The sequence below is a fragment of the Malaya genurostris genome, chromosome 3 (assembly GCF_030247185.1).
Source record: "Malaya genurostris strain Urasoe2022 chromosome 3, Malgen_1.1, whole genome shotgun sequence".
Classification (NCBI taxonomy): Eukaryota; Metazoa; Arthropoda; class Insecta; order Diptera; family Culicidae; genus Malaya; species Malaya genurostris.
The window spans coordinates 179,654,816-179,681,214 of NC_080572.1; the positions used below are offsets into that span (position 1 = coordinate 179,654,816).

Here is a 26,399-nt window from a genome sequence, read left to right on the forward strand (position 1 = left end):
GCTAATGCACTGATGAGCTGAATGCGAAACGTAAACTAATCAAGACAGTCATGTGCACTTCTGCACAAATCGGTACCCACGAGGTACCAAAACAAAAATGACTAAACGAATGTTGTTTACTGTCCGACATTTCGACCTTTTTTGTAGGTCTTTTTCAAGGAAGATAAAGTCTATATTTATAGTCAAAATGTTATTTTTGTTTTAAGCTCACTATTATACAGATAAAAATATTTGTGAATTTACATACATTTTCATGCACATATTTGAAGTTTACAATTGAGTGCACAGTTACTTTACAGTTTTTTAATTGTCATTGTTGTGCGCACCCCTCGTGCGACAACGCGCCGAACGAAGAGCAACCCTGATCTGATGGTGACTACTGACAAGCGAGAGAAACGTCACTAAGCGGAAACGTTAAAAAAGGAAATTAAGTGTGCTGATACCATCTAAGATTGACGGTACCAATACCTCTAATAATATTAATTTATCTTTGGTAATTAACTCGTGCTCAAACCGCGAAGTAAGTTAGCAAGAAAACTAAATTGGACTGACTAATTTGATTATATTCGTTTATAACGGTAGAAAGCTGCAGTTGTAACCGGTTTAGCTACGTGCGCTACAATACAGTGCGCTACTACGTTAAGGTATATTAAATATTGAGTTGAATTATATCATTCTAAGGAATTAATTAAATGTAGGCTAACAACATCGAGGCTCTCCGATAGCCTTTCTTGTCCTGGACGACAAGATATAGAAACTTACAAAACGTGAGTCTTAAGTGTGTCATAACCTAGAATGAATTCATTATTACACTATGTTACAGGAAAATTTAATTCACCGCGAATAAAGAATTTAAATTACGGAAATAGTTTCCCTTTCTCGTTGCTGGAACAACATCTTAAATTTTCGTTTTTGGACAAGCCGTTACATGATGCCCGGACAAAACCAACGATCAGCAGTACCGGATCAAAACTGTGGTGCTTGTGATTTACCTGACGACAGTAGAATGGTGAGCTGTGACGAATGCCATGCGTGGTTTCACTTTACCTGTGTCGGTGTTACTCAAGAAATCGAGGATCATAGTTGGAGTTGCTCGAAGTGCGCAAATGATTCCAAGAAAGATGAACACGACACAGGTGACGATTCGACGGCAAACAATAGCACTGACCCGCAACCTATGCCAAACCCATCGTTATCAGGTACATCGAAGGTACAATTAGCCGAATTACAATTACAACTGCTAGAAGAAGAGTACGCGCTCGAGCGAAAGTTCTTACAAAGGAAGTATGAACTTTTAATGACGACCAAAACAGGGAATTTAGGAACAGACAGCACCATCTTGCCACCGCGGCATCAGTCATCTCCTCTACCGCCGCGGCTAATAGCGCCTTTTCTCAATCCCGTGAATCCGTTACTCGATACAGCCACAGTGAATGATACAGCATTGCTCAACCAAAGCCAAATTGCTGCACGTCACGCCGTATCAAAAGAGCTACCAGTCTATAACGGCAACCCTGAAGAATGGCCACTATTTTTCGCGACCTTCGAAAACACAACAAAGCTTTGTGGATACACTCCTGAGGAAAACATGGCGCGATTGCAACGATGCCTCAGAGGTAAAGCACTAGACGCCGTCCGCTGTCAGCTCCTGCACCCTTCAAATTTGGGGCACGTCTTGTCGACACTCAAAATGTTATTCGGACGACCAGAAATTATTGTCTATTCACTGGTTCAGAAAATCAATCATATTCCATCGCCACGAGCAGATAAGCTAAACTCGATCGTCGATTTTGCGCTAGCTGTGCGAAACATGGTAGCCACAATACAGGCATGCAATCTAGAAGAACATCTTTGCAACATTACCCTGTTGCAGAGCTTAGTAGATAGATTGCCTTCAATGATAAAGCTCAACTGGGCGACTCATCGTCAAAACATGAAACGAGTCACTCTAATCGAATTCAGCGACTGGTTATATGCGCTAGCAGAAGCAGCAAGTGCGGTGACAGTGCCTCCCTTGATTAATACTACCGAAGCTAATCATCGACGGGGAAGAAATGACGACGGATTCGTACATGCACATACGGTAACCGAGACGGGGCCGTCTTCACAAGAATTCGATGGCACAAATTGCATAATCTGTCAGGGTAGTTGCCCGACAGTAGGTCACTGTAAGCAGTTCTTAAGACAAGACCACTCTTCTCGTTGGGCTCTTCTAAGGAACCACAAATTGTGTCGTTGTTGTCTAAAGTTGCATAAAGGACTGTGCAAATTCAGTAAACAATGCGGGAAAGACGGGTGCCCATACAAGCATCACCAGCTGCTTCATAACGATGCCAAGGACAAGTCGAATCAACACAACCGCAGTGATGCCCAACCGACTGAAACACAATCGATTATGCATAGCTCAACCGAGTTAGGTTCAAACAACTTCAATTGCAATACTCATCGTACGTGCGAAAAGTCAGTGTTGTTTAAATACATTCCAGTAATACTATACAATCAAGGGCGATCCATTAATACGTACGCCTTCTTAGATAGTGGATCCTCACTTACGTTACTAGAAGAGAGTCTAGCATCCGATTTAAATCTTCAAGGAGAAAGGCACCCTCTATGCCTTCGGTGGACTGCCGATACGTGTCGCTATGAAGATTCAGCGATCAAGACCTCCGTTGATGTATCCGGAATACGAAGCGCAGATAAGAAGTATCGTCTCTCCGATGTTTATACAGTAAAGGAGCTGAAGCTGCCTCTTCAAACCTTACCAGTGGAGAGGCTTGCCAGAAGTCATGCTCACCTTAAGGGAATACCGGTCGACTCATACGTTGACATACAACCTCGAATACTAATCGGTGTAAATAACACCCATGTCGTGCATTCACTAGACAGTCGCGAAGGGAACGAGCACGAACCGATAGCGACCAAAACTCGGCTTGGATGGATTATCTACGGTACCAGTCTGACGCATACTGCCCGTAGTAGCGATCCCATAGTTAACTTTCATTTATGCTCACACTCTTACGGAGGCAATTCGTCAAATGATGACGCTCTCGACGATGCCGTAAAGAAATACTTTGCATTAGAAAGTCTGGGAATTACAAAGTCGCAAAAGGCAATGCTTTCGACCGAAGACGAAAGAGCTCTGAAAATTCTCCGTTCTACAACGAGTCTCTGCCATGGTCGTTACCAAACGGGCCTCCTGTGGAAATACGACGATGTAAGGCTACCGAATAGCAAACCACTAGCCGAGCGACGACACCGTTGCCTGATGAAAAAGCTGCAACGCGACCCCGAACTGTTGAATATACTGAAGTTAAAAATGAATGATTATCTGGAAAAGGGATATATTCGCAAGCTCTCAAGCGAAGAATCCATGATGAACAACGATCGTATATGGTATCTACCCATATTTCCCGTATTTAATCGAAATAAACCGGGCAAAGTACGCGTAGTATGGGACGCTGCGGCTTCGACAGGAGGCGTCTCGTTGAACTCAGTCCTTCTAAAAGGCCCAGACCTCTTAACATCCTTACTATCAGTACTGCACAAATTTCGGGAGCGGCGAGTCGCGATATCCGGTGATATACGCGAAATGTATCACCAAGTCGTTATAAACGATGGTGATCAGCACTGTCAACGATTCATGTGGTGCGAGGATGACGAGGCAGGGGAGCCTAGCGAGTACATCATGAAAGTAATGACCTTCGGGGCTACGTGCTCGCCCAGCAGCGCTCAGTTCATCATGAACGAGAACGCGACACGATTCGAGCAACAATTTCCGTTAGCGGTTGATGCGATCAGACGTAGGCATTATGTTGACGACATGCTTGCAAGCGTCGACACCGAAAATGAAGCGATTCTGCTCGCGTCAAACGTTCGTTTCATTCATCAGCAAGGAGGCTTCGAGATGCGAAACTGGATGTCAAATTCATCAACGGTTCTAAGAGCACTTGGTACTGCACGAAGAAATGATAAGAACATGGACATGGATTCCAGCCCATGCTTTGAGAAAGTGCTAGGAATGTGGTGGAACACCGAGAATGACGTTTTTCGATATAAACTGTCAACTGATCGTAACCGCGAACTGCTCTCTGGAAAGGAAATACCGACCAAACGCGAAGTTCTCAGAACGTTAATGTGTACCTACGACCCCCTCGGTCTGATCGCAAACTACATGATGCCTTTGAAGATACTTCTCCAAGAAATTTGGAGGGCCGGCACGGGCTGGGACGAGCGAATTGGTGACAGAGAATTTGCAAAGTGGAATTCATGGTTGAACATGTTGCCGTACATTGAATCAGTGCGAATTCCTAGGTGCTACTATACCCCTAACGCTAACAACAGCCGACAGATAATCGAGCTACATACGTTTGTAGACGCCAGCGAGTCCGGAATGGCAGCAGTGTCGTACTTCCGCTTTGTAACAGAGAATCAAATATACTGCGTACTAGTTGGCTCCAAAACTCGAGTGGCACCGTTAAAATTTGTCTCAATTCCTCGTCTTGAACTTCAAGCAGCCGTCATTGGTGTGAGACTAGCTCAAAGCATCCTACAGAATCACACCTACGAAATTGCCCACCGTTATTATTGGACTGACGCACGTGACGTCATATGCTGGCTGAAGTCTGATCACCGGCGCTATTCACAATTCGTTGGTTTTCGTGTGGGAGAAATCTTAGAATCCTCAAACACGACGGAATGGAGATGGCTGCCCGGCAAACTGAACGTTGCAGACGAAGCTACGAAATGGCAGCATTTACCATCATTCGACGACAGTAATCGCTGGTTTCGAGCACCACCGTTTCTTTGGAAGCCGCACGCCGACTGGCCCGTATCGTCGGTTAACGAGTGGACATCGACAGAGGAGATTCGAACAAACCTGTTGCATCATTCTGAGAGCCCGATTAGCGATATATTGGAGCCAAAAAATTATTCCAGCTGGAAACACTTAATTCGATTAACTGCCTTTGTCCGTCGATTCCCGTTGAACGTCAGGCGGAGAAAGATAGGAAAGTATCCGGTAACAGGTCCTCTCACCAGCGATGAACTATCGGACGCTGAGAAGTTCCACTACAAGCGAATCCAACAGCAGTGTTTCAGTGCAGAAATGAAAATTTTGTCTTCGCCTAAAAAGGAAACAGGAGAAAAAAACTTATCCAAACGTAGCGTCCTTTATAAAGTCTGTCCATTTGCGGATAATGACGGTATCTTACGCATTCACAGTCGTATTGATGAAAGTGATTACGCCGGAAAATATACGAGGCATCCTATTGTTCTACCGCGAGATCATCCGGCTACCAACCTAATCCTGCAAGAAATACATAATCGTTACCACCATCAATGTCACAAAACATTTATTAATGAAGTCAGCAGAAAATTCTACATCGCGCGAGTTCATGTTGCATGCTGGAGAATCCGACGCGAGTGTCAACGCTGCAAGATTCGGTCCGCGCGTCCTCAGCCACCAGCAATGGGAAATCTACCGAAAGCTCGCTTAGCAGCATACGTTCGTCCATTCTCCTACATAGGCGTAGACTACTTCGGCCCCATGACAGTGGTTATCGGTCGCCGGTCGGAAAAGCGCTGGGGTGTCTTAATCACCTGCCTGACCACCCGTGCCATCCATATTGAGATAGCCCACTCGCTCTCAGCAGATTCGTGTATAATGGCGATCAGAAACTGTATATCCCGAAGAGGTACTCCAGTCCAAATAGTAAGCGATCGGGGCACAAACTTCATTAAAGCTGATAAGGAATTGAAAAAGGGACTAGCTGGCTTGGATCAAGAAAGAATGATTGCAGAGTTGACGACGCCCGAAACCTCGTGGACCTTCAACCCACCCGCGTCACCACACATGGGCGGCTGCTGGGAGCGGCTTATCCAATCGGTGAAAAGGGTGTTAGCAGAAATTAGACCAACGCGACCTCCCTCGGACGAAGTCCTGAGAAACACAATGCTGGAAATAGAAAATATCATCAATAGTAGACCATTAACACAGGTCCCGATCGATCATGAGTCATCTCCGGCTCTAACTCCCAACCATTTTCTTGTCGGCTCCTCTAGCGGATCAAAACCGCTCGTTCCACATGATGACAGTGCTTCAGCTTTACGACAGAGCTGGAAGGTGTCGCAAATATTGGCAAACGCGTTTTGGAAAAGGTGGGTAGTGGATTACCTACCAACGATCACCCGGCGAACTAAATGGTTCGATCACGTTAAACCGATCGCCGTTGGCGATATCGTCATTATCGTGGACCCAAATTCACCCCGAAACTGCTGGCCTAAAGGCAGAATTATTTCTGTGAAACCATCGAAAGATGGTCAGGTGCGATCCGCAACAGTACAAACAGCAACGGGCATATACGAAAGGCCGGCGGTGAAATTGGCGGTACTCGACGTCGGCGCAAACAGGAGTAACTTGAACCAGGGCCCAACTACTAGGGGGGACTGTTGTGCGCACCCCTCGTGCGACAACGCGCCGAACGAAGAGCAACCCTGATCTGATGGTGACTACTGACAAGCGAGAGAAACGTCACTAAGCGGAAACGTTAAAAAAGGAAATTAAGTGTGCTGATACCATCTAAGATTGACGGTACCAATACCTCTAATAATATTAATTTATCTTTGGTAATTAACTCGTGCTCAAACCGCGAAGTAAGTTAGCAAGAAAACTAAATTGGACTGACTAATTTGATTATATTCGTTTATAACGGTAGAAAGCTGCAGTTGTAACCGGTTTAGCTACGTGCGCTACAATACAGTGCGCTACTACGTTAAGGTATATTAAATATTGAGTTGAATTATATCATTCTAAGGAATTAATTAAATGTAGGCTAACAACATCGAGGCTCTCCGATAGCCTTTCTTGTCCTGGACGACAAGATATAGAAACTTACAAAACGTGAGTCTTAAGTGTGTCATAACCTAGAATGAATTCATTATTACACTATGTTACAGGAAAATTTAATTCACCGCGAATAAAGAATTTAAATTACGGAAATAGTTTCCCTTTCTCGTTGCTGGAACAACAGTCATTATGCTTTGAAAGAAAAACTAAGGTTTGGTTTAAAATGTATAGTCCTGTTTCTTGAAATATCAATGTTTCCCAATTTAATTTTACATCTAATATGGTTTTAAATCTTTTTTTTAATTCAACTGATATATACTTCTTAATACAGATAAAAGTTACATCTAAAGCAATTTGAGGACTTTTGCAAAACATCACATTTCTGATTAATGAAAATGGCTATGTTTCAGATAGATTTTACAGATTAAAAGCAATAAACTTGCTCGTAGTGACCTTTATCCTGCTCGCAATTCCAGAGATATTTGTGCATGTAATTTAAAGAGTTCGGTTTTTACTTTCTCATAAATAAATCTTATCTGTATACGGTACCAAATGAGCGATGAAATGAAAATTATATAAGTACTAGATTTATTCAGAGACTGCTCAACAAATTGCAATAAACGTAGTCATAAATGAAAAACCCTTCAGCCAGCACATAACACATGGATCAATAAGTCCCGAGACTAACAATGGAAACAACATTTTTTTTTGCAAAATTTTTTTTTTATTCCAAATCTTTTTCCCTGGAGCATTTTTCAAGATCAGCAAAGAGCCAGTAGTCACTGCGGGCTAAATCTGGCGAGTATCGGGGGTGGGGAAGCAGATCAAAGCCCAATTCGTTCAATTTCACCATTGTTTTCATCGACTTGTGGCAGGGTGTTTTTGTTCCATCGAAGGCACCCACTTGGAAAAAACCTTTTTCATGCTCAATTTTTCATGAAGGATAGTAAATACACTTCCATGTGTCATCTCAGCAATCTCACGGAGCTTCACTTTACGATCTTTCATTATAATTTTTGTCACTTCACTCACATTTTCCGGTGTAACGGCTTCCACAGGTCTACCCGAGCGTTCCGCGTCATTTGTGTCGATACGACCACGTTTAAACTCGGCGAACCACCGACAAATCGTTGCTTTTTGATGGACAAGAGTCCGGATAACATTTTTCAATCCATTGTTTCGCTTGCACGGTGTTTTTACCCATTAAAAAACAATATTTTATCAAAACACGAAACTCGGGTTTTTCCATTTTTTAAACAAACTACAAAACGACTTTACTCCAACCTCGATAACTCAGCTGTTTCTGGTCGGATCGACTTAAAATTTTGACCCGTTTCAAGCAAAGGTTAGTACTCTAGAAAGACGTGGTTACTGGTTTACTACGAGCGCCATCTCTGCTTTAGTCTCGGGACTTATTGATCAATGTGTTAGGTGGCTATGAAATTTTGTCCAGATCCTATTTCCCGTTCACGAGTAACGGGGTAAAATGTGCAATGTAATTAATAAAACGTGCACAAAACACAAACGTAGAGACCACTGGACCCATTTTCAGAAACTTTAATTCAAATGAGATGTCACGTTGTCCCATTGCCTACCTGGAAATTTATTCCGGATCCAACTTGCGGTATCGGAGTAAAAGGATAAAATGTGCATAAAAAGTGCACTAGATATTCTCACGAAACTCTGGACCAATTATCACAAGCCTAGATTCATAGTTTCATTGCTTGCTTATGTTCGAATCTGATTTTCAATGTTGGATTGACGGGGTTAAAAGTACAAAAGAATGTAAAATAGCTATCAATTTTCTTGGATACCGCTGGGAAAAATTTCGTCTACTAAGATACAAATGAAACGTCTTGTGGCTCCATAGCCTGCTATTGAGTTTTATCCAGATCCGACTCGGGGTTCTGGATTAACGCAGTAAAATCTGCAAAAGAATGTAAATGGGCTATCGATTTTCTACGACACTTGATCTGGTTTTGGATATATAAGGTGGAGAGTGCTAAAAAACTTGAATCGACATTTAACGCGACGATACAAAAACTCTAAGAAACTTGCTGATTTTTTTTTTCCAATATATAAATCTTCTAAGCTGATGGTCTTAAAAATTTACTTGGTAATTCTAATACTGGAAATAGTTGCCAAATATCTGAAAACGAGCTAGCATCGATTACACAAATTTTATCAACTGTACCATTTTTTCTCTATATCGTTGTAACTCGAAAACTATGAGTTGTACAAAAATGGCGTCTAGGAAGAGGTTATAGAAAATCAAGAGGAGAGTTTTAAAAAATATTTGGAAAAAAAAACAAAACAGTTCATTGATATTTCTAGAATTAGGAAGAAAACTAAAATTTAAAAAAAAAAACAATAGTTTTTGAGTGACACAGAATTGAATATATTGCATGCAAAATACAGACGAGCAATTTGAGAAGTGTAAAACTGATCATCAGACTTCACATACTTCGATTTTAGATGAAGCTTTGCACGTTCAATACGACAAACTATTTATATTTTACGGATATATAGATCAATCCGACTCAAAACAAACTTTTAAAACAGGCGAATGATTTTTGTATGCACTGTTTTCATGCGTTTGGCGAAACCAATTCTCTCTTACGTGGCTTTCAATCACGAGGGAGTTGGTCACCTATGAAAACTTGCAAGCCACGTGTTAGCAAAGAACTCACTACGACAAGCCTAGAGAGAAACTGGTCTGGAAGACATCTAAGCCCAAAGACAAAAATATCAGTTCAATTTTTAATACATTTTTTAGATCGATTAAAGTTTCATATTGATTGTTTATGCCAAAGAGTTAAAGAAACTAGTTGAAATGATGTAGTGAGTGCATGAAACAATATTCTGCGAAAAAACTTTCAATGATGATGAGCAATAGCTTTGCACAAATTTCTCTTCAGTTTTCGTTACCGTAACCATTCTCTGACCAAATTGTGCTAATCATTTCGATTTTAGGCTACCACCTTCTTGTATTTAGACAGCCGGACTATTTTGTTAGTTCGAACCAAGGCTGTAGACGTCACTTTCAGCCTGTTCACGATATCGCAGATGGAGAGGCTGGGTTTCTGCTAAAAACAGCGCTCTTTTAGGTCACGATGGTGACAGTTGATTTTGCCACGTTCAGCAACTTTGGTATGCATGTAAGGAGTGTATCGAAAATAAGTTATCCACAAATTTTTCTTTCAAATTATGATGAAAAACGATATTTTATTTAAACTCAAAATTGATCCTTCATTGTACGAGGTTAAACTTGAGCATAATGAAAACCGGATGAAATTCAAGTTATTCCTTCACGAGTATTCGAACTTTTGATCGAACGCTCTTCATCAAGTCCCGGACAAGTGTTGCATCGCATGTTTTGGACGCTTGAGCCCAAATTTTTTTGAACTCCTGCATGTTCCCAGCTACCTTACCAGTCTTCTTGAAGACCCTCTTCACGATTGTCCAGTAACGTTCGATGGGTGGAAGCTGAGGGCAATTTGGTGGATTGATATTTTTCTCAACGAAATGTATACCCTTTTCCGCAATATAATTGAGAGTGGTTTTGGCATAGTGAGCCGACGCTAAATCCGACCAAAACAGTGGAGGTGTACTATGCTTCTTATATAAAGGCAGCAATCTCTTCTGGAAACACTCAGATCGATAGATTTCTGCATTTATAGTTCCGGTAGTGTGAAAAATGACTGACTTCAAACCACAGGAACAAATTGCTTGCCATACCAGTACCTTTCGACCGAATTTCTCCTTTTGAATCGACCTGTCCGCATCGCTCACATCCTTGCCAACGACGGCAGTAAAGTATTGTGGACCTGGAAAAGTTTTTGAGTCCTCCTTTACAAAAGTCTCATCGTCCATCAAAACGCAAGCATCCGCACACTGCAAAAGACGCAAATACAATTTCCGGGCCCTTGTTGCTGCTCGCTTCTTCTGTTCTACACTTTGTTTCGAGATTTTCTGCTTCTTGTAGGTCTTCGCCTCTTGATACGCTGTATCATTCCGATACTCGTTCCTGCTTTTTTGGAAAAATCACGTATTGACATTGATTGGTTGGAAGAACCGGGTTTTCTACCTCTTCCTGGTAGCTCATCCAAAGAATAGTCTTCCCCAAAATTATTAATGATGGTTTTAACAATGGCATGATGAATTCCAAACCGCTTCGCCAATTTTCGCATAGTAATACCCTTCTCACTCAGCCATGTGTTTAGAACCTTAATTTCCACTTCCTTTTCAATACGCGACATTTTGAAAACGCAGAATTTCAACCGCACAAACAAGTAAACAAACGAAAGCTGACAGCCAAACGCACAGCATGCTGTGATCTGAGCATAAAAACCATCACAAATACATGCGTACAATACAAATGTATGTGGATAGCTTATTTTCGATACACTCCTTAGTCCGGATATGGACGATACGCGAGCAAATTTTGAAACGTTGCCACTTTCATAACTGCAGAGAAAATGTGAAACTCAAACCATATGCTGGAATCACTCACAGAGTTGAGAAAAAAAATTCTTCGTTGCTTATAAGTGAATAGTTCACGCATATTGAATCAGTTATCTTAAATTTGTCGTACGAACGTCATCAAAGATTAACATGGCTATAAATGTGCGAATAGCAGAAATTAATTTGTAGTCTTCGATCGACGGTTCCTCGGCGTGTTCACGATGAAGTTTGTAGTAGCATTTACGGTTTTTGCGTTGATTAGTGCCGCCTGTACTGAACGGGTATCTTATCGCAAGTAAATCAGTTACTGGAAAACCCTGAAAACATAATTGAATGTATTGATTTCACAGTTTTAAGGTATATCAAACCCAGAATGTCACTCGCGAACAAAGAGAACAACTGAAACGATTGGAAGATCTGGAAGGTGTGGATTTCTGGGATCGTGCTGGCAACCGTATCATGATCCATCCTCGATTACAGCGTAGATTCGAACTATTCCTGAAGGTTCACAATATTCCCCATCAACTGATCATCGAGGATGTTGAGGCGTAAGAGGGTTATTGTTTTTTTTTTAAACTTGTACTTCTACTGGAAAACTATTCTACAGAACCGTTGAAGCTGAGCGCAAATATGATCAAGAATATCGAAAAGCTCGTGCCAGTTCAGGTCGAAGCACAACTAGTTTCGATAATTTCTGGACACTAGATGAGATTTACGCTTATTTGGATGAACTGGCGGCCGATTATCCCAATTTAGTCACAGTGGAAACCATATGTGAAACTTACGAAAAACGCAGCATTAAAGCAATTACCATTTCAACATCTGATGGACAGGTCAGTGGAACCAAGCCAGTTGTTTTCATAGACGGTGGAATCCATGCACGGTAATGATCGAATCCGTTGTCAGTCGAAATCAAACTTTCATTTTTTTTAAATAATTCCAGAGAATGGGCAGCAATTATGTCAGTTGTATATTTGATTCATGAATTAGCTGAGCACAGCACGGATTACTCTGACATGTTGGCCAATGATTGGGTCATCATACCAGTGGCCAATCCCGACGGATACGTACACTCGCATACATCATCTCGAATGTGGCGTAAAAATCGGTTCCCTGTTTCAATTTTGTGCACTGGTGTTGACCTAAACCGGAACTGGGACTACCAATGGGCTTCCAGTAGTAATGTAAGTGAATTAAAATAGTTCTGCTAAACGCTATACTTTGATTGTCCTTCCTGACTTCTTGACAGGGCTGCTCGGACACCTACTCAGGAGCCTCTGCACATTCGGAACTCGAAACACAAGCATTGGTTGGCTTGATGAAGCGGTATGAAGCTAATCTAAAGCTGTACTTGACCGTCCACACCTACGGAGACTTAATTCTGTACCCATTCGGGTATGCTTCACCGGCCGTGTTGGTTCCGAATGCGGAGGAACACGACTCGATCGGAACAAAAGCTGCAGCGGCTGTGTCAGCTGTCGGAGGACCTACTTACAAAGTTGGAAATAGTGCTGCCGTGTTGTACACTGCTTTCGGAACCAGTGACGATTATGCAGTTGGTACTGCCGGATTCACTTATTCCTTCACCCTGGAACTTACCGGTGGTGGAAACCAAGGTTTTGATTTACCTGCTACGGAAATTACTGCAGTTGCTAGTCAAACTTTTGAGATCTTCCGATCGATGGCTAACAATATCTAGACAAATATATATTATTCAGTATAACAACCGCGATTTGTGATATAAACACGACCGTGAAAGGGGTTTTAACAAACAAACTGAAGCACTCCAAGAAATGTGTTTTCTTTGTAATCAAATCACTGTCCACAAAACTGAATAATGGAAAATAGCACATTAGTGATATTTGAGTTAATTAACTATATCATTAAACGTTTGTTAAAATATATAAGAATTCATATAAATGACTAGCTTTCCTAACACCTACCTCAAGGCAGTCATCTTGGACCCTTTTTATTCTTACTTTATCTGAACGATTTGAACCATTCGATACATTGTTTAAAATTATCTTTCGCCGACGATTTTAAATGTTTCCATCTTATGAAAGATCACGCAGATGCCAGATTCCTGCAAACACAGTTGGATATTTTCTCCAACTTGTGCGACCTCAATAGAATGGTATTAAATCCGTCACAATGTTCCGTTATTTATTTTACTCGCGAACGCACAACCGTTGTATTTAATCAACTCGACATCCAACGCATCGAACCCATTCAGTACAAATTCCTTCACTTCACTCTTCGTAGTCTTCCTTGGAGAGATCCCAAAAACCTTCCAAGCTATCAGGAATGCTGTAAACTGACCGATCTAGAGCTGTTATCCGTTCGCCGAGATCTCTCCAGGGTAATTTTCGTAGCAAATCAGTTGCAATCTTGAATTGTTATGAAAACTAAATTTAGATATCCATTCTCAAAATCTTCGATCTCATCAATTTCTGAGAATTTAATCCACTCGCACTAATCATGGCTATAATGAGCCTTTCTCCAGTATGTGTCATCTATTCAATCGATGTTCTCGTGTATTTGATTTTATCCTGTCTCGAAACACCATAAAAAGTGGCTGTCAGAACTTCTCTCTTTATCTCTCCTTTTTTTCTGCATAATGGAATGTCGAAACTACACACCTAGAAAAAATCGTGTAAATTTAGGTCTTCTGAGACCGACATATATGAGCGTCGAAAATGACTAAATTTTACAGTAAATCTAACTTACATTTAATGCATTCTGTAATATTTTTGAGTACTTAAACGTGTAAATTTAAACGTTTGCTTGAAAAGCAAGGTATGTTTGATGTATATTTAAATCATTCTTGTAAAATTCAGTCGTTTCACGGATTACGTTCTTATGGACTGTGTCATATGTGGATTTGCGCCATCAGTAAATTTCATAACGTTGTGCTGTGTACAAATCTTAACGAATTTCAATCTTAACGTGCGACAATCGATTGAACATTCCATGAGATGTCGAAGTAAGTTCCACTTTAGAGTTTTTCATCATTATTTATGGTACTTCCAGAGTCGGAACTAGCATAACCCAAAATGATTCGAATGGCCATAAATTAATACGCCAAACAGTTTACATCTTCTATATCGGTATGAATTTTAAAAACTCATCATCTGTAATTCCAGAATCGGATAAAATTCACCAATTTTGTATGGGACCTTAAGTCCTGTAATTTGAATTTTTGTTTTTGAAGTTCGATTTGGGCTTTTTTGAGAAAATGATTGAGCTTTGAGAAACGATTCGATACTGGAACCGGAATTCTAAAATCGGTGTAGCCGAGGTCAGTTAAATTCACATGAGGAGTGTGTAGACATCTTTGAGAAATTGTAGTGTGAATTAAAATTTGGGGGAACATTCCGAATCCAAAAACGAATACCGCTCAAACTGAAATAAATTTATTTGGTAATCGACTATCTAAATCTGCAAACCCGATAAACCTGATTAATTTATGTGAAATGGACATTTTTATACTAATCACCCTGTATCTCCTAAACCAGAAGTCGGTACATTGATTTTCAAACAATTTGAAACAAATGTAAACTATACAGTTACTCAGATGAATTAGTCTGACTTCGGCTACAACGAATTTCGAATTCCGGTTCCAGTACCGAATCGTTTCTCAAAGCTCAATCGTTTTCTCAAAAAAAACCAAATCGAGTTTCAGAAACAAAAGTTCAAATTAAAATAAATCCAATTTTATTCAATTCTGACTTCCGATTCTGGAATTGTAGGAGGATGAATTTTTAAAATTCTAAGCGATATAGAAGATGACAATCCCGCAAAGCTTTAAAGTTGGACTCAAAAATATTGCAATTTATTCGTCATATGGCCGTACGAATCGGTTTGGGTTATGCTGGTTCCTGAATACCGGCTCGGGAAGTACCTTAAATTACCTTGAATTAAACTCTAATGTGAAAATTACTTCGACATATCATGGAATGTTACACGATTGTTACACTTTTTGATTCAAATTCGATCCGATTTGCAGTTTCCACATTACAAAGTAATGAGTGATTAAAATCGCAAATTGCCACTTGAAACGACGGACATTAGAATAATGTCATGAAAACTGAAACACCGAAGAATATTCATGCAAAAAATACCTGCGGATTGATAAAAAACGGTATCATCTCACTGCTAGGTGGATGAAACACGTTTTATCGATTACAGAGGTTTTAACCTTACGGTCATTCATCGAACCCAGGTGGGTTGCGTGGAAGGCATCGACTTACCCATCACGCTATACCCGTCCCCTCTGGTATAAAACAAAAAAAAAAGATGATTTTGATACCCCATCACAAGTTATAATTATTTTACATATCAGTTGCTCAAAATCATTCGTTACCTCTTCACATGAACTATTGTTATTCAACAATGTTCGATACTGAATATGTAGGCAAAAAAGTATTGCGTAGAGCAAGTTCTTCGGCTGTATTCTAATATTCATTCATACCTATTAGAATACGTGATTTCATCCATCACCTCATCATCCATGCTTCTCCCTACAATCTCCAAAGCAATATTTGACGAAACAAATAAACGAAATAATTAAACCAATCACGAGCAAATCGTATAATTAATTTGAGCGAATCATATCTTATCAGTCATCCATCTGGCGTCGATACACAGCATTGTCAAAATCGAACCGTGATACTGTAGAAACCGTCCGCTGGTTACAAAAGTCATACAAAATGAACTAATTATCGATTCCACTGCACGATCCCGTACGTCCATTCCGCGAATAGTAAACTAAGCCGGTTGCTATTTAAAGTGATCTGCAGTAAATTGCCGCCCCCGCACGGGGTTCCAATCTCTGTCCCGTCGCTAGAACCGATCACCTCTGCAACAAAAAGCTTCGTCTCTACTGGAATGTTAGAACTAGCATATATCATAGTCTTTGGATCGCGTATAGTTCAGTTCCAGGGAAGTTGCTGAACCGAAGAAATGTTAGGGTTTACGATTTTGCTGTTTACGATTTCTCTGGAAAGTGTCAGTAGAATAAGTTCCGCTTGTGAACGTCGGTAAGTCGTCGGTACCTATTTTCGGAAAACTTAATTACATGTTTGTTTTACTCGCAGTGATACTCTTTACAATATTGTTCCAACGACTGGTGCTCAAGTGAGATTTTTAAGAGAACTAAATCTAAAAAACGAAACTCTTGACTTTTGGCTGCTAACATCAATTATTGGTCACGAAGTGCATGTTAAGGTACCGGCTGAGAGAAATGTCCGGTTTCTAACGGAACTCTTGTCCCAAGGTTTGAATCCACTAGTTGCTAGTTCAAATCTATCTGCTTGTACAAGCGGAACTCCACAAAAACGGGCTGCTCGCTATACAACTACAGAATCATTAGATTTCACCAGAAGATATTTGCGTTACTACGAAATAAATAGATACATCGATTACATCGGCCGGAAGTACCCCCAAATCGTCACCGTCAACACCATCGGATCTTCGTTTGAGAAACGACCGTTACGAACCGTCACCATTACACGCAATAAATCAAACAAAAAAGCGATACTCATCGATGCCGGCATCCACGGTCGAGAATGGATGGCTCCCGCGTCAGCTTTGTACGTCATAAAGCAGTTGGTTCAGAACGGCGATACGAACGGTGATCTTTTGAACAATCTAACGTGGATAATACTGCCGCTCGTCAATCCGGATGGCTATGAACACTCCCACACTCGAGACAAATTGTGGCGTAAAAATCGACACCCCTTCCGGCGCTGCACTGGAACCGATGGAAATCGTAATTTCGATTTCCGTTGGGGAGAAAAGGGTGCAGCGAGACACGAATGCCGCCAGACGTACTCCGGTCCGAAGGCTTTCTCCGAACCGGAAACACAAGCCGTCCGTGATCTGATGCTGGCTAATAATCAAATAGTCAAACTGTACCTCACACTGCACTCTTACGGGCGGTACCTCCTGTACCCGTGGGGATACCGGAAAAGTCTTCCCAAGACGTGGAGATTGATGGACGCGGTCGCTCGTGCCGGATCAGATGCCATGAAGCGTTCACACAATGCCGACTACACCGTGGGTGGAGTGGGCAGAATCCTGTACGAAGCATCCGGTGGTAGTGATGATTATGCACTAGCGGTGGCACGAATACCGATTCCCATCGTTATGGAACTTCCCGCCGACGAGGCAGGGTTTCACCCGGCTCCGGAAAAGATCAAACCATTCGTCGAGGAAGCCTTCAGTGGCATACGGGCGATGGCACGGAAGGTAATGGGACTGAATCTGTGAACTTCCAAGTTGGGCAGTATAAGAGCTGTGATGATGCACCTTGGAAGTGTTTCATTACATTGAAAGTTATATTTATATTTTTAATTCTATGATAGAAAGATAATATTTAATCAAATAATACACAAATTAATTTTAATTTTACTTATTTTGAAATTTGAAGAAAATATCTACCCTAATCTTAAAAACTGAAATAATCGCTTAGATAATTTTAGAAAACAGTCTAAAGCGGTAAACCAGGATCGGGTGGAAAGACAACTTTCCAGTGGAATGCATTTCCATTCGAGATGTGACTTAAAAGGTCCAAACGTCGTATTATTTTCTTCAAAATATGAAGAAGGCGGCATGAAATAGGTTTTTCAAAATAATAAAAACCACAAACTGGCACCAATAGCAGAAGACCATTTGAAAACAATAACACTAAACTAAACTAAATGAAACAAATGTCAAAACAGACATCAAGGTGCTTTCTGCACTTGACATTATTCCACGTTACAACGAACCAAGATTGAGGATCATTTCAAAGCCAAAAGTGGTTTTCTAAAAAGTACTTCGTGTGGCAGACTATTTGCAGTTGTGGTTGAAAGAGCACAAATCTTCATAGAAACAGATACGATTAACCAACAGATTAACTTCAGCGAGTGTATGCAAAAACGAATACTATCATTCTTGACAGACAAAAGAGTTCTGTATTTATATTTTTTTAGTTTTTTTTCGGCTCATTTGCCTTTGAGATTGACGTAAGCGTTGAAAAGTGATCAATTTTGGTTAATGCTGGATCTCGTTATTATCTTCTTCCTTGGAGGAGAGGCGCTCTCAGTGGCGCACAAAGGCCCATAGTTGGTTTACTGCCCTCATAGTTGGTTTACTGAACATAAAATGGTTTGTTATTAAAACCAACATTGTTCTAAATGAACTAAATTACTTTCAACTTAAACGGCGCAATAAATTCCAAGGAAGGTCGTTAAAAATATAATGCAATGAAATTTAGTATTATTATTGAACTTTATGCTGTACGAGTATAGTACCCACTTTTCATTTTGATGGAATTTGAAGTTAGTTGTAACTTTCTATAAAAGAAGGGATCTGAAACCGTTTTTCTTTTTGTATAAATCATTCAGCAGTTTTAACTACTAATAATGCGATGAAAAATACTCAAGTTTTTTAATCCTAACGTTAAAAAACCGCGCTACTTTGGATATTTGCATAAAAAACGCATAACTTTGAAAATTTGCATATAAGGAGTGTATCGAAAATAAGCTATCCACAAATTTTTCTTTCAAATTATGATAAAAAACGATATTTTATTTAAACTCAAAATTGATCCTTCATTGTACGAGGTTAAACTTGAGCATAATGAAATTGAAGTTATTCCTTCACGAGTTTTCGAACTTTTGATCGAACGCTCTTCATCAAGTCCCGGACATCGTTGCATCGCATGTTTTGGACGCTTGAGCCCAAATTTTTCTGAACTCCAGCTGCCTTACCAGTCTTCTTGAAGACCCTCTTCACGATTGTCCAGTAACGTTCGATGGGTCGAAGCTGAGGGCAATTTGGTGGATTGATATTTTTCTCAACGAAATTTATACCCTTTTCCGCAAGCCAATTAAGAGTGGTTTTGGCATAGTGAGCCGACGCTAAATCCGACCAAAACAGTGGAGGTGTACTATGCTTCTTATATAAAGGCAGTAATCTCTTCTGGAAACACTCAGATCGATAGATTTCTGCATTTATAGTTCCGGTAGTGTAAAAAATGGTTGACTTCAAACCACAGGAACATATTACTTGCCATACCAGTACCTTTCGAACGAATTTCTCCTCTTGAATCGACCTGTCCGCATCGCTCACATCCTCGCCAACGACGGCAGTAAAGTATTGTGGACCTGGAAAAGTTTTTGAGTCCTCCTTTACAAAAGTCTCATCGTCCATCAAAACGCAAGCATCCGCACACTGCAAAAGACGCGAATACAATTTCCGGGCCCTTGTTGCTGCTCGCTTCTTCTGTTCTACACTTTGTTTCGAGATTTTCTGCTTCTTGTAGGTCTTCGCCTCTTGATACGCTGTATCATTCCGATACTCGTTCCTGCTTTTTTGGAAAAATCACGTATTGACATTGATTGGTTGGAAGAACCGGGTTTTCTACCTCTTCCTGGTAGCTCATCCAAAGAATAGTCTTCCCCAAAATTATTAATGATGGTTTTAACAATGGCATGATGAATTCCAAACCGCTTCGCCAATTTTCGCATAGTAATACCCTTCTCACTTAGCCATGTGTTCAGAACCTTAATTTTCACTTCCTTTTCAATACGCGACAAATTGAAAACGCAAAATTTCAACCGCACAAACAAGTAAACAAACAAAAACTGACATCCAAACGCACAGCATGCTGTGGCCTGAACATAAAAACCATCACGAATACATGCGTACAATACAAATGTATGTGGATAGCTTATTTTCGATACACTCCTTAAAAAATCGATAAACTAGGAATCAAAATATTTTATTTCCGAATGTATTAGAAATTTATAAAACATCGAGATCTGATGTTACCTCAAGATTTTTTTTTGAAATATAGACTTGAGGTTTGCGAAATTGAATATTTATTTAAATGCCAAAAGTTTTAGAAGTGCATGAAACGACGAGATCTGCTTATACAATAAATTCGCATAACATAAAAAATTCTGCTTAAAAGTCTGCAAAACTGAGAGTTCCCATAAAAAATCGCCTTACTTTGAAAACCTGCCTTCAAAAACCCACATCACTTTAAAAAGTCCCATGAAACATCGTGTAGAAACCGCATAGAAAGAGAGTCGATTGTACAAAGGGAGCAACCTAATTGAACAGAACTTCTACGCTTGCTGTGACTTTGCACGACCGGTGCGTGGAACAATTTTCTGTTTTATCTTTGTGATATTATTCCACGAGAGATTACTCCGTATGCAATCACCAATGCTATATCCCTTCCACTTCCGTATTGTTCAATTGGGTTGCTTCATAAATTGCTTTTCAACTCATTCATAGTAATTCAGTTGGTACATCTCAACGCATGAGAGAAAGTTGTGAGTAGAGTTGGAAGAAATGAATTTCATCATTTTTACGTGAAGTCCCAGTCTTTATTGTGAATTTTTCGGATTATCCGATTTTGGTCAAATATGCTTTGTTTTAATCTATAATTTATTGTAATTTTAAGTGTAGCTTCATTATGCCTCTCTCATAGAAGTATTATTTCGTATTGGCCAAAAAACGAGTAATTGATTTTCACAATTATCTTTTGCCACAAATTTTTGCAGGAAAAAGATCACTAATTAACAGGGTCTGAGTGTTTAGTAGAATATTTATGATAAAATAAAAAAAATTTACACATTCAGTATGTATCACAACAACACTTTTAAAAACGTGGTGTGACGTCTTTTATACATGTTTTTAAAAGTGTTGTTGTGATACATACTGAATGTGTATAGTGACGTGATATACTTATAGTAGAATTCAATGGTTAATTTTTTTTTATTCTATCAGGAAAAAGATGACAATCGCTTGGTGGCCTGGCGTTGTCGAAATGGAATGTAGTACCTTTTCTATCGGTCAATTCTGGATGTTTCTGGTCATTCTTTAGTTCCCAACGGTCTAGTTATTGGCAGTAAAGATCAGAATCTTGTATTCGCCATAGTATAGCAATGCATAATATATAATCTATTACAGATTCTCTAAGTGGTTTCGATTGTATTTGACCAAGGCTTCGCAAATGTCCAGTTGCATCTATCTACCGATGGTATCTCGCGGCGTCACACCGCCGAGCCAGCACAACAACACCAAAATTTTTTCTCGCATATTTCTCGAACTTCTAAAGCACGGTCTGCATGAATCAGCAGCATAAAACATATAGTAGGATTATTATTATTATAATTAACATCACTACACCATCGGCATTAATACCGCACGACCAGCTGTAAAAATTGCATTAAATCGCGAAGCATGAAGTTCCGGTGTATATTTATTTTTCCAAATAAATTTTAATTCATTGCCATTCTTTTATTCTTTTGGTCGCCCTAATCATAAAAACCTGTTTTAATCCACCTAGTGGTGTAATGATGCCTTCCTCATATCAATCATACTATCATATATAATACTGTGATATTCTTCAAAATAATTTTCTTCGATTCTTAAAAGAATAACCGAAATCGGTTTGTTTGACCGTATACTGATGAAAACTATCAATTGGAAAAGATTTGAGGTCGATTTAGAAATTTTTTTAAGGTTTTTCTCGATTTTAAGTGATGGTCTACAATTTTTAACACACTTTACCTAAGGAAGTCGGATCCGGATGAAATTCAGGAATTACGCATGGGACCACAGAACCTTTTATTTGAATCTAAGTTTGTGAAAATCGGCTCAGCCATCTCTGAGAAAAGTTAGTGCACTTATTTTTCACAATTTTTTGCACATTTTACCTCATAATTCCGGAACCGGAAGTCGGATCTAAATAATATTCAGGAATTTTGTATGGGACCAGAAGACCTTTCATTTGAATCTAGTTAGTTAGTGCAAAAAAAAGTTAGTGCAAAAAAACGTTACATACACACATACGCACATACACACACACAGACATTTTGCGTACTCGACGAACTGAGTCGAATGGTATATGACACTCGGCCCTCCGCGCCTCGATTCAAAAGTCGGTTTTCACAGTGATTGCATAACCTTTCTGTATGAGAAAGGCAAAAAGCCAAATTTTTTATCAACCGCAGCTCCGCCTTTTACCAATATCACACACCAGTAGCAGACTTCCGTAACCGTTTCATCTTCTTCTACTTCTTGTTAGCGTCACCTCACTTGAGAAGACACAGATTAACGGCACAGCAACTTAGGCTATATTGCCCGTAAATTTCGTTTATAGTGAAATGGACTTTCTTTTCACTGGACTACAAGTGAAAACCTCGCTGCGTGACAACGTCGAATCGCCAAAACACGGATAAAAATCCTTTCTTTCTCGTGAAATACTCAAGTTTTCACCGCACTAGCACGATACAACGTGTTCACTGTTCACTCCTTATAGTATGTACGAAATAGAACAAATCACGCATCGTTTGTGTTGTGTTTTCATCTTCCACGTTGCACGTACTGGTGTTGTACATATTGTCATTCAATATGGCAGTTTGAAAGCTTTAAGTCGGATCCAGATGAAATTTCACAGTAACTTTTGAGATAATGTAACCTTTAATTTAAATTAAGATTTGTGAAAATCGGTTTAAGCATTGCTGAGAAACCGAAATGAGTTCTATTTTTGGATTTTTTCTTTATTACTTTCGGTGCTCCGGAAGAGGAAAAGGGGGGATCAGTAATTCCGAATCAAGTTTGTACGTCCACGAACTAACAATTTCTGCAAACTAGAAGAATTTATCAGACAGTTTTATGGGATTCGTACCTGTTTTTGACCATCGTTCGTGAAAAAATACTCATGGAATTGGTAATTTTCCACTTATCACTTATCAAATGTACTAAAAAACTATAAGACCCTTTATTTGAATCTTAGTTTGTGAAAATCGGTTAAGCCGTTTCGGAGAAAAAAGAGTGCACGTTTTTTCTCTAATTTTCACATATTACTCTGTTACTCCGGAACCGTAAGTCCACAGTGATTGCATAGCCTTTCTATATGAGAAAGGCAAAACGTGCTTTATCCACCTAACAGTGAGATGATAGCTTTTTCATTGATCTACATTTTTACGGCTTTAATATTTGTTTGTTTCTCAAAAATTGTGACTGGACAGAATTGTAATCGATTGAGGAGGTAAAATAAATAGGATAAAATATTTATTGAAATAAACAAGACAATTTCAATATATATACATACTTTCTACAATATAATGAAGTGATATGAAAATTTTGTTTTTTTTATGATTGTAATTGAAGATATTCACAATCGATTAAGTTATAAAAATGTATGGGTTATCACCAGTGTTGGTGATTGCTGAAAATTTGACAGATGCTGCTCGATTTTTATCTATATTGTATACAACATTTTCAATCCGGTAGAAGATGCTACAAGAATTCGAGTCTCTCAATGCATGAACCTCGAGAGGGTTTTTCTACATTTCTTCGCTCCACTTCATACTCTGAGTATTTCATGGCCCTTGAAAAAAATTTCAGTCTGATAATGATCGCCGCTGTGTGGAATTTACCAAGAGAGAATTGCAAGTTGACAATTATCGCAGAAAATCGAATCGATGATTCGTCTTGATGATTCTCATACTAGGTTGCAATATTTAAAAACCCTTGTGTGGAGCATTCACATACATTTTCATAGACACAAATTATACAAAGGTTATATGCACAAGAAAAAGCAGCAATAGTAAAATGATTCTATTGCAATTATCCACTGCCCATACAGAATCGGATAGCGAAACGAGAATAAGCGACCGTTTGTTGCTTCAGAGAGAATCCCCACAGCAGTGTGCTAGCCGTTGATTCTCAGACGGTTCACTGAGAGAAATTCGCTCCCGCACTGGTGTCTATTTTATTTTTAATTGGTTTTTTGTTGTTGCGATGATTTCCGTTTCTCTTTGATGGCACTGATTCAATCGTAGAAGAGTTGCGAGTGAACGTTATTTGATACGATAAAAGCCATCCTTGGTTATCACTTTGAATGTGAAGATAATACAGAACTTCCAATATAAGGGTTAACACGTCGCAGTCGAACAATTGTGCTACCAAAAAAGAACCACGTTAAAAACAAATCGAGCAAAAATACTATGCTGAAGAGTACTGTATTCGATCTTTCAATCACTCAGAAACGATTGTATTGAAAATTTTGTCTAATTTTGATTTTGAAATCCCAAAATGTCGATATCTCTGTGAATAAATGACAGATTCTTACAATCTATGGCTTGTTTTGATTGGTATTACGATCAGGTATATAACTTTGAAACCATATTCAATTTTCAAGGTCAATTGTGAAAGATAACTCGGAAAGTTATCATCAGTTCCAAATACAAAAACAATAGCCTACATACATTCAGGAAGACTTTCCCAGATGTCTCGCACGGGCGTAAACGAATAAAGATTGATTGGTCGCCGCAGAATGTTAACAACTAAAGGTTTTTTGGTATTTGCCAAAAGCTCATATTTTATTTGGAATTTATCTTATTTGTACTGGTGACAAATCCCAGAGATCCTTTCAAATCAACGTCAGAATGAAACACTCACGTGAATAAGGATATGCTTCGAATATGTTGGAATCACAAGGGTGTCGTATACTGCGAACTGCTTCCGAGCGGTCCAACCTGCTAAAGTACACTACATCCATTCCTATCATTGTGTTCGAAGTAGGTATTGTAGAAAAAAAACTGTTTATTATGATCCAAACAGAGCACCATTCGACTACAACTAGTTTCGATCAATACTCAAGAAATGGTTTTCTACACATTTTAAAACATTTTTTCACTTGAGACACTAAATAGGTATAGCTTTTCTAGTGGAACTAGTGTGTAGGGGAGAACGGGGCTAGTCCGGACACGGGATTAATTCGGACAGCTTAAATATCTTCTAAACCAGCAATTATTTCGATCCATGGATTGACTTTTTAAATGCGCTTTCATGTGACAAACAGACGTCAGTTAGCAGGAAACGCTTCGTGTTCGTGTCAAAAGCTGTACCTTTTTCACTGAATTTATTTTTGGAAATTTTTAAGTTTGTCAGGTATATTTTATTTCTGTGCATTGTAATGGCGGTCTGATTAGTGCTTTCAAATGTTTATTTCGTGCTGAATCCAGTGATTATTGAGTGCTTTGGTTTACACGGAAAATAAAATTATTATGTCGTCTCGAAAATTAGCCTCGAAGTTTTTAAAATTCTGAGTTTGACACCCAGGACTATAGCTGCTAGGCAGAGCTAATAAAAGTCATTTTCATTGAATCAAAATAGAAGAAAATGACAAGAAATTACTGTAATTCTCAGCTTCGCTTGCAAACTATGAGAGCGAAATCCATGTCCTGTCAGTGACATAAGCGGGACAGTAGTTTCAAAATTGTGTTTTTTCTATCATTTGCTCTTCTAGTCATTTGCAGTTTTCAGTGAAAATCCCATAGTATGCAGTGTCGATATTCCATCGATGCTGTGAAAATCGAAAATGACAGAAAAAGATTTCTCAATAACTTTTACCTCTTGGTGCTCGAATTTGTAGTAGTTTTGGTTTCCAAAGAGGTTCTGGGATGTAATTGCTTCGATTTGTCATATTTAAGTCACTTTTCATAGCCAAGCGTCACAGATTTTCAATACATTGATGAAAGAATGAGAATTGAAATTCTGCTGATGCTCCCTGAAGATGTTAGTTTTTTTTAATAACTATTTATTGGAATATGAGTTAAAATTAAATTATTAAGATTTAAATTGGGTGTTCAGCCACAAGTGGTGACTTTTCAGCCCTATTATATACATGATTTGGTTATTACCATGATGACATTATTTGCATCCGCAATTCTGAGATTTTTGTGTAGGGAAAATTCTAAACCTACTTGTATTGTGTAATGGGGAAAAGGAACTTAAATACTAACTTACTAACTAATACAAAGAGCGAATCGATTCAATGGCTGTTCTGAAAATTTGTTTATAAATTAACAATTTGTTTTTTAGACAGAGCTTAAAATTTTTGTTTATAAGAGGATATAAACATTTAATATATTCATCACACTTTGCCTGGATTCCTTCAATGTGATCTTTGAAAGTGAGTTTTTTGTCATACTAACGTATGACCTAAGTAGTTATCTTGATCAGACCATGTCAATCACAAGCCATTCAATTTGAGAATGTGATTATTGTTTGGTTTAAGAAA

The 26,399-nt window shown here is 39.2% G+C and overlaps 3 protein-coding genes across 3 annotated transcripts; all 3 read left to right on the top strand.

Moving 5' to 3' along the window:
* The first annotated feature begins 1,690 nt into the window (after nt 1–1,690).
* LOC131434122 (uncharacterized) lies at nt 1,691–7,021 on the top strand. The gene is made up of 2 exons (XM_058600765.1): nt 1,691–6,651; nt 6,714–7,021. The coding sequence occupies exon 1, from the start codon at nt 1,691–1,693 to the stop codon at nt 6,494–6,496; it is 4,806 nt and encodes a 1,601-aa protein (XP_058456748.1). The 3' UTR covers nt 6,497–6,651; nt 6,714–7,021.
* Nucleotides 7,022–11,480: 4,459 nt separating this feature from the next.
* LOC131436060 (carboxypeptidase B-like) lies at nt 11,481–13,102 on the top strand. Its single transcript, XM_058604508.1, has 5 exons — nt 11,481–11,603; nt 11,659–11,856; nt 11,916–12,191; nt 12,252–12,492; nt 12,558–13,102. The coding sequence occupies exons 1-5, from the start codon at nt 11,530–11,532 to the stop codon at nt 13,005–13,007; spliced, it is 1,239 nt and encodes a 412-aa protein (XP_058460491.1). The 5' UTR covers nt 11,481–11,529; the 3' UTR covers nt 13,008–13,102.
* Nucleotides 13,103–16,068: 2,966 nt separating this feature from the next.
* LOC131436479 (carboxypeptidase B1-like) lies at nt 16,069–21,589 on the top strand. Its single transcript, XM_058605206.1, has 4 exons — nt 16,069–16,347; nt 16,405–17,557; nt 21,092–21,212; nt 21,275–21,589. Exons 1-3 carry the CDS (start codon nt 16,271–16,273, stop codon nt 21,140–21,142), a joined length of 1,281 nt encoding a protein of 426 aa, XP_058461189.1. The 5' UTR covers nt 16,069–16,270; the 3' UTR covers nt 21,143–21,212; nt 21,275–21,589.
* The last annotated feature ends 4,810 nt before the right edge of the window (nt 21,590–26,399 follow it).

What these genes read in the sequence shown, in the direction of transcription:
- LOC131436479 (XM_058605206.1), top strand. Translation starts at nt 16,271, where the DNA reads ATGTTAGGGTTTACGATTTTGCTGTTTACGATTTCTCTGGAAAGTGTC. An exon ending in AGTTCCGCTTGTGAACGTCG is followed by an intron (nt 16,348 to 16,404) that starts GTAAGTCGTCGG and finishes TTTTACTCGCAG; the next exon opens with TGATACTCTTTACAATATTG. An exon ending in TACGGGCGATGGCACGGAAG is followed by an intron (nt 17,558 to 21,091) that starts GTAATGGGACTG and finishes TTATTCTATCAG; the next exon opens with GAAAAAGATGACAATCGCTT.
- LOC131434122 (XM_058600765.1), top strand. Translation starts at nt 1,691, where the DNA reads ATGTTATTCGGACGACCAGAAATTATTGTCTATTCACTGGTTCAGAAA.
- LOC131436060 (XM_058604508.1), top strand. Translation starts at nt 11,530, where the DNA reads ATGAAGTTTGTAGTAGCATTTACGGTTTTTGCGTTGATTAGTGCCGCC. An exon ending in ATCATCGAGGATGTTGAGGC is followed by an intron (nt 11,857 to 11,915) that starts GTAAGAGGGTTA and finishes ACTATTCTACAG; the next exon opens with AACCGTTGAAGCTGAGCGCA. An exon ending in AATGGGCTTCCAGTAGTAAT is followed by an intron (nt 12,493 to 12,557) that starts GTAAGTGAATTA and finishes ACTTCTTGACAG; the next exon opens with GGCTGCTCGGACACCTACTC.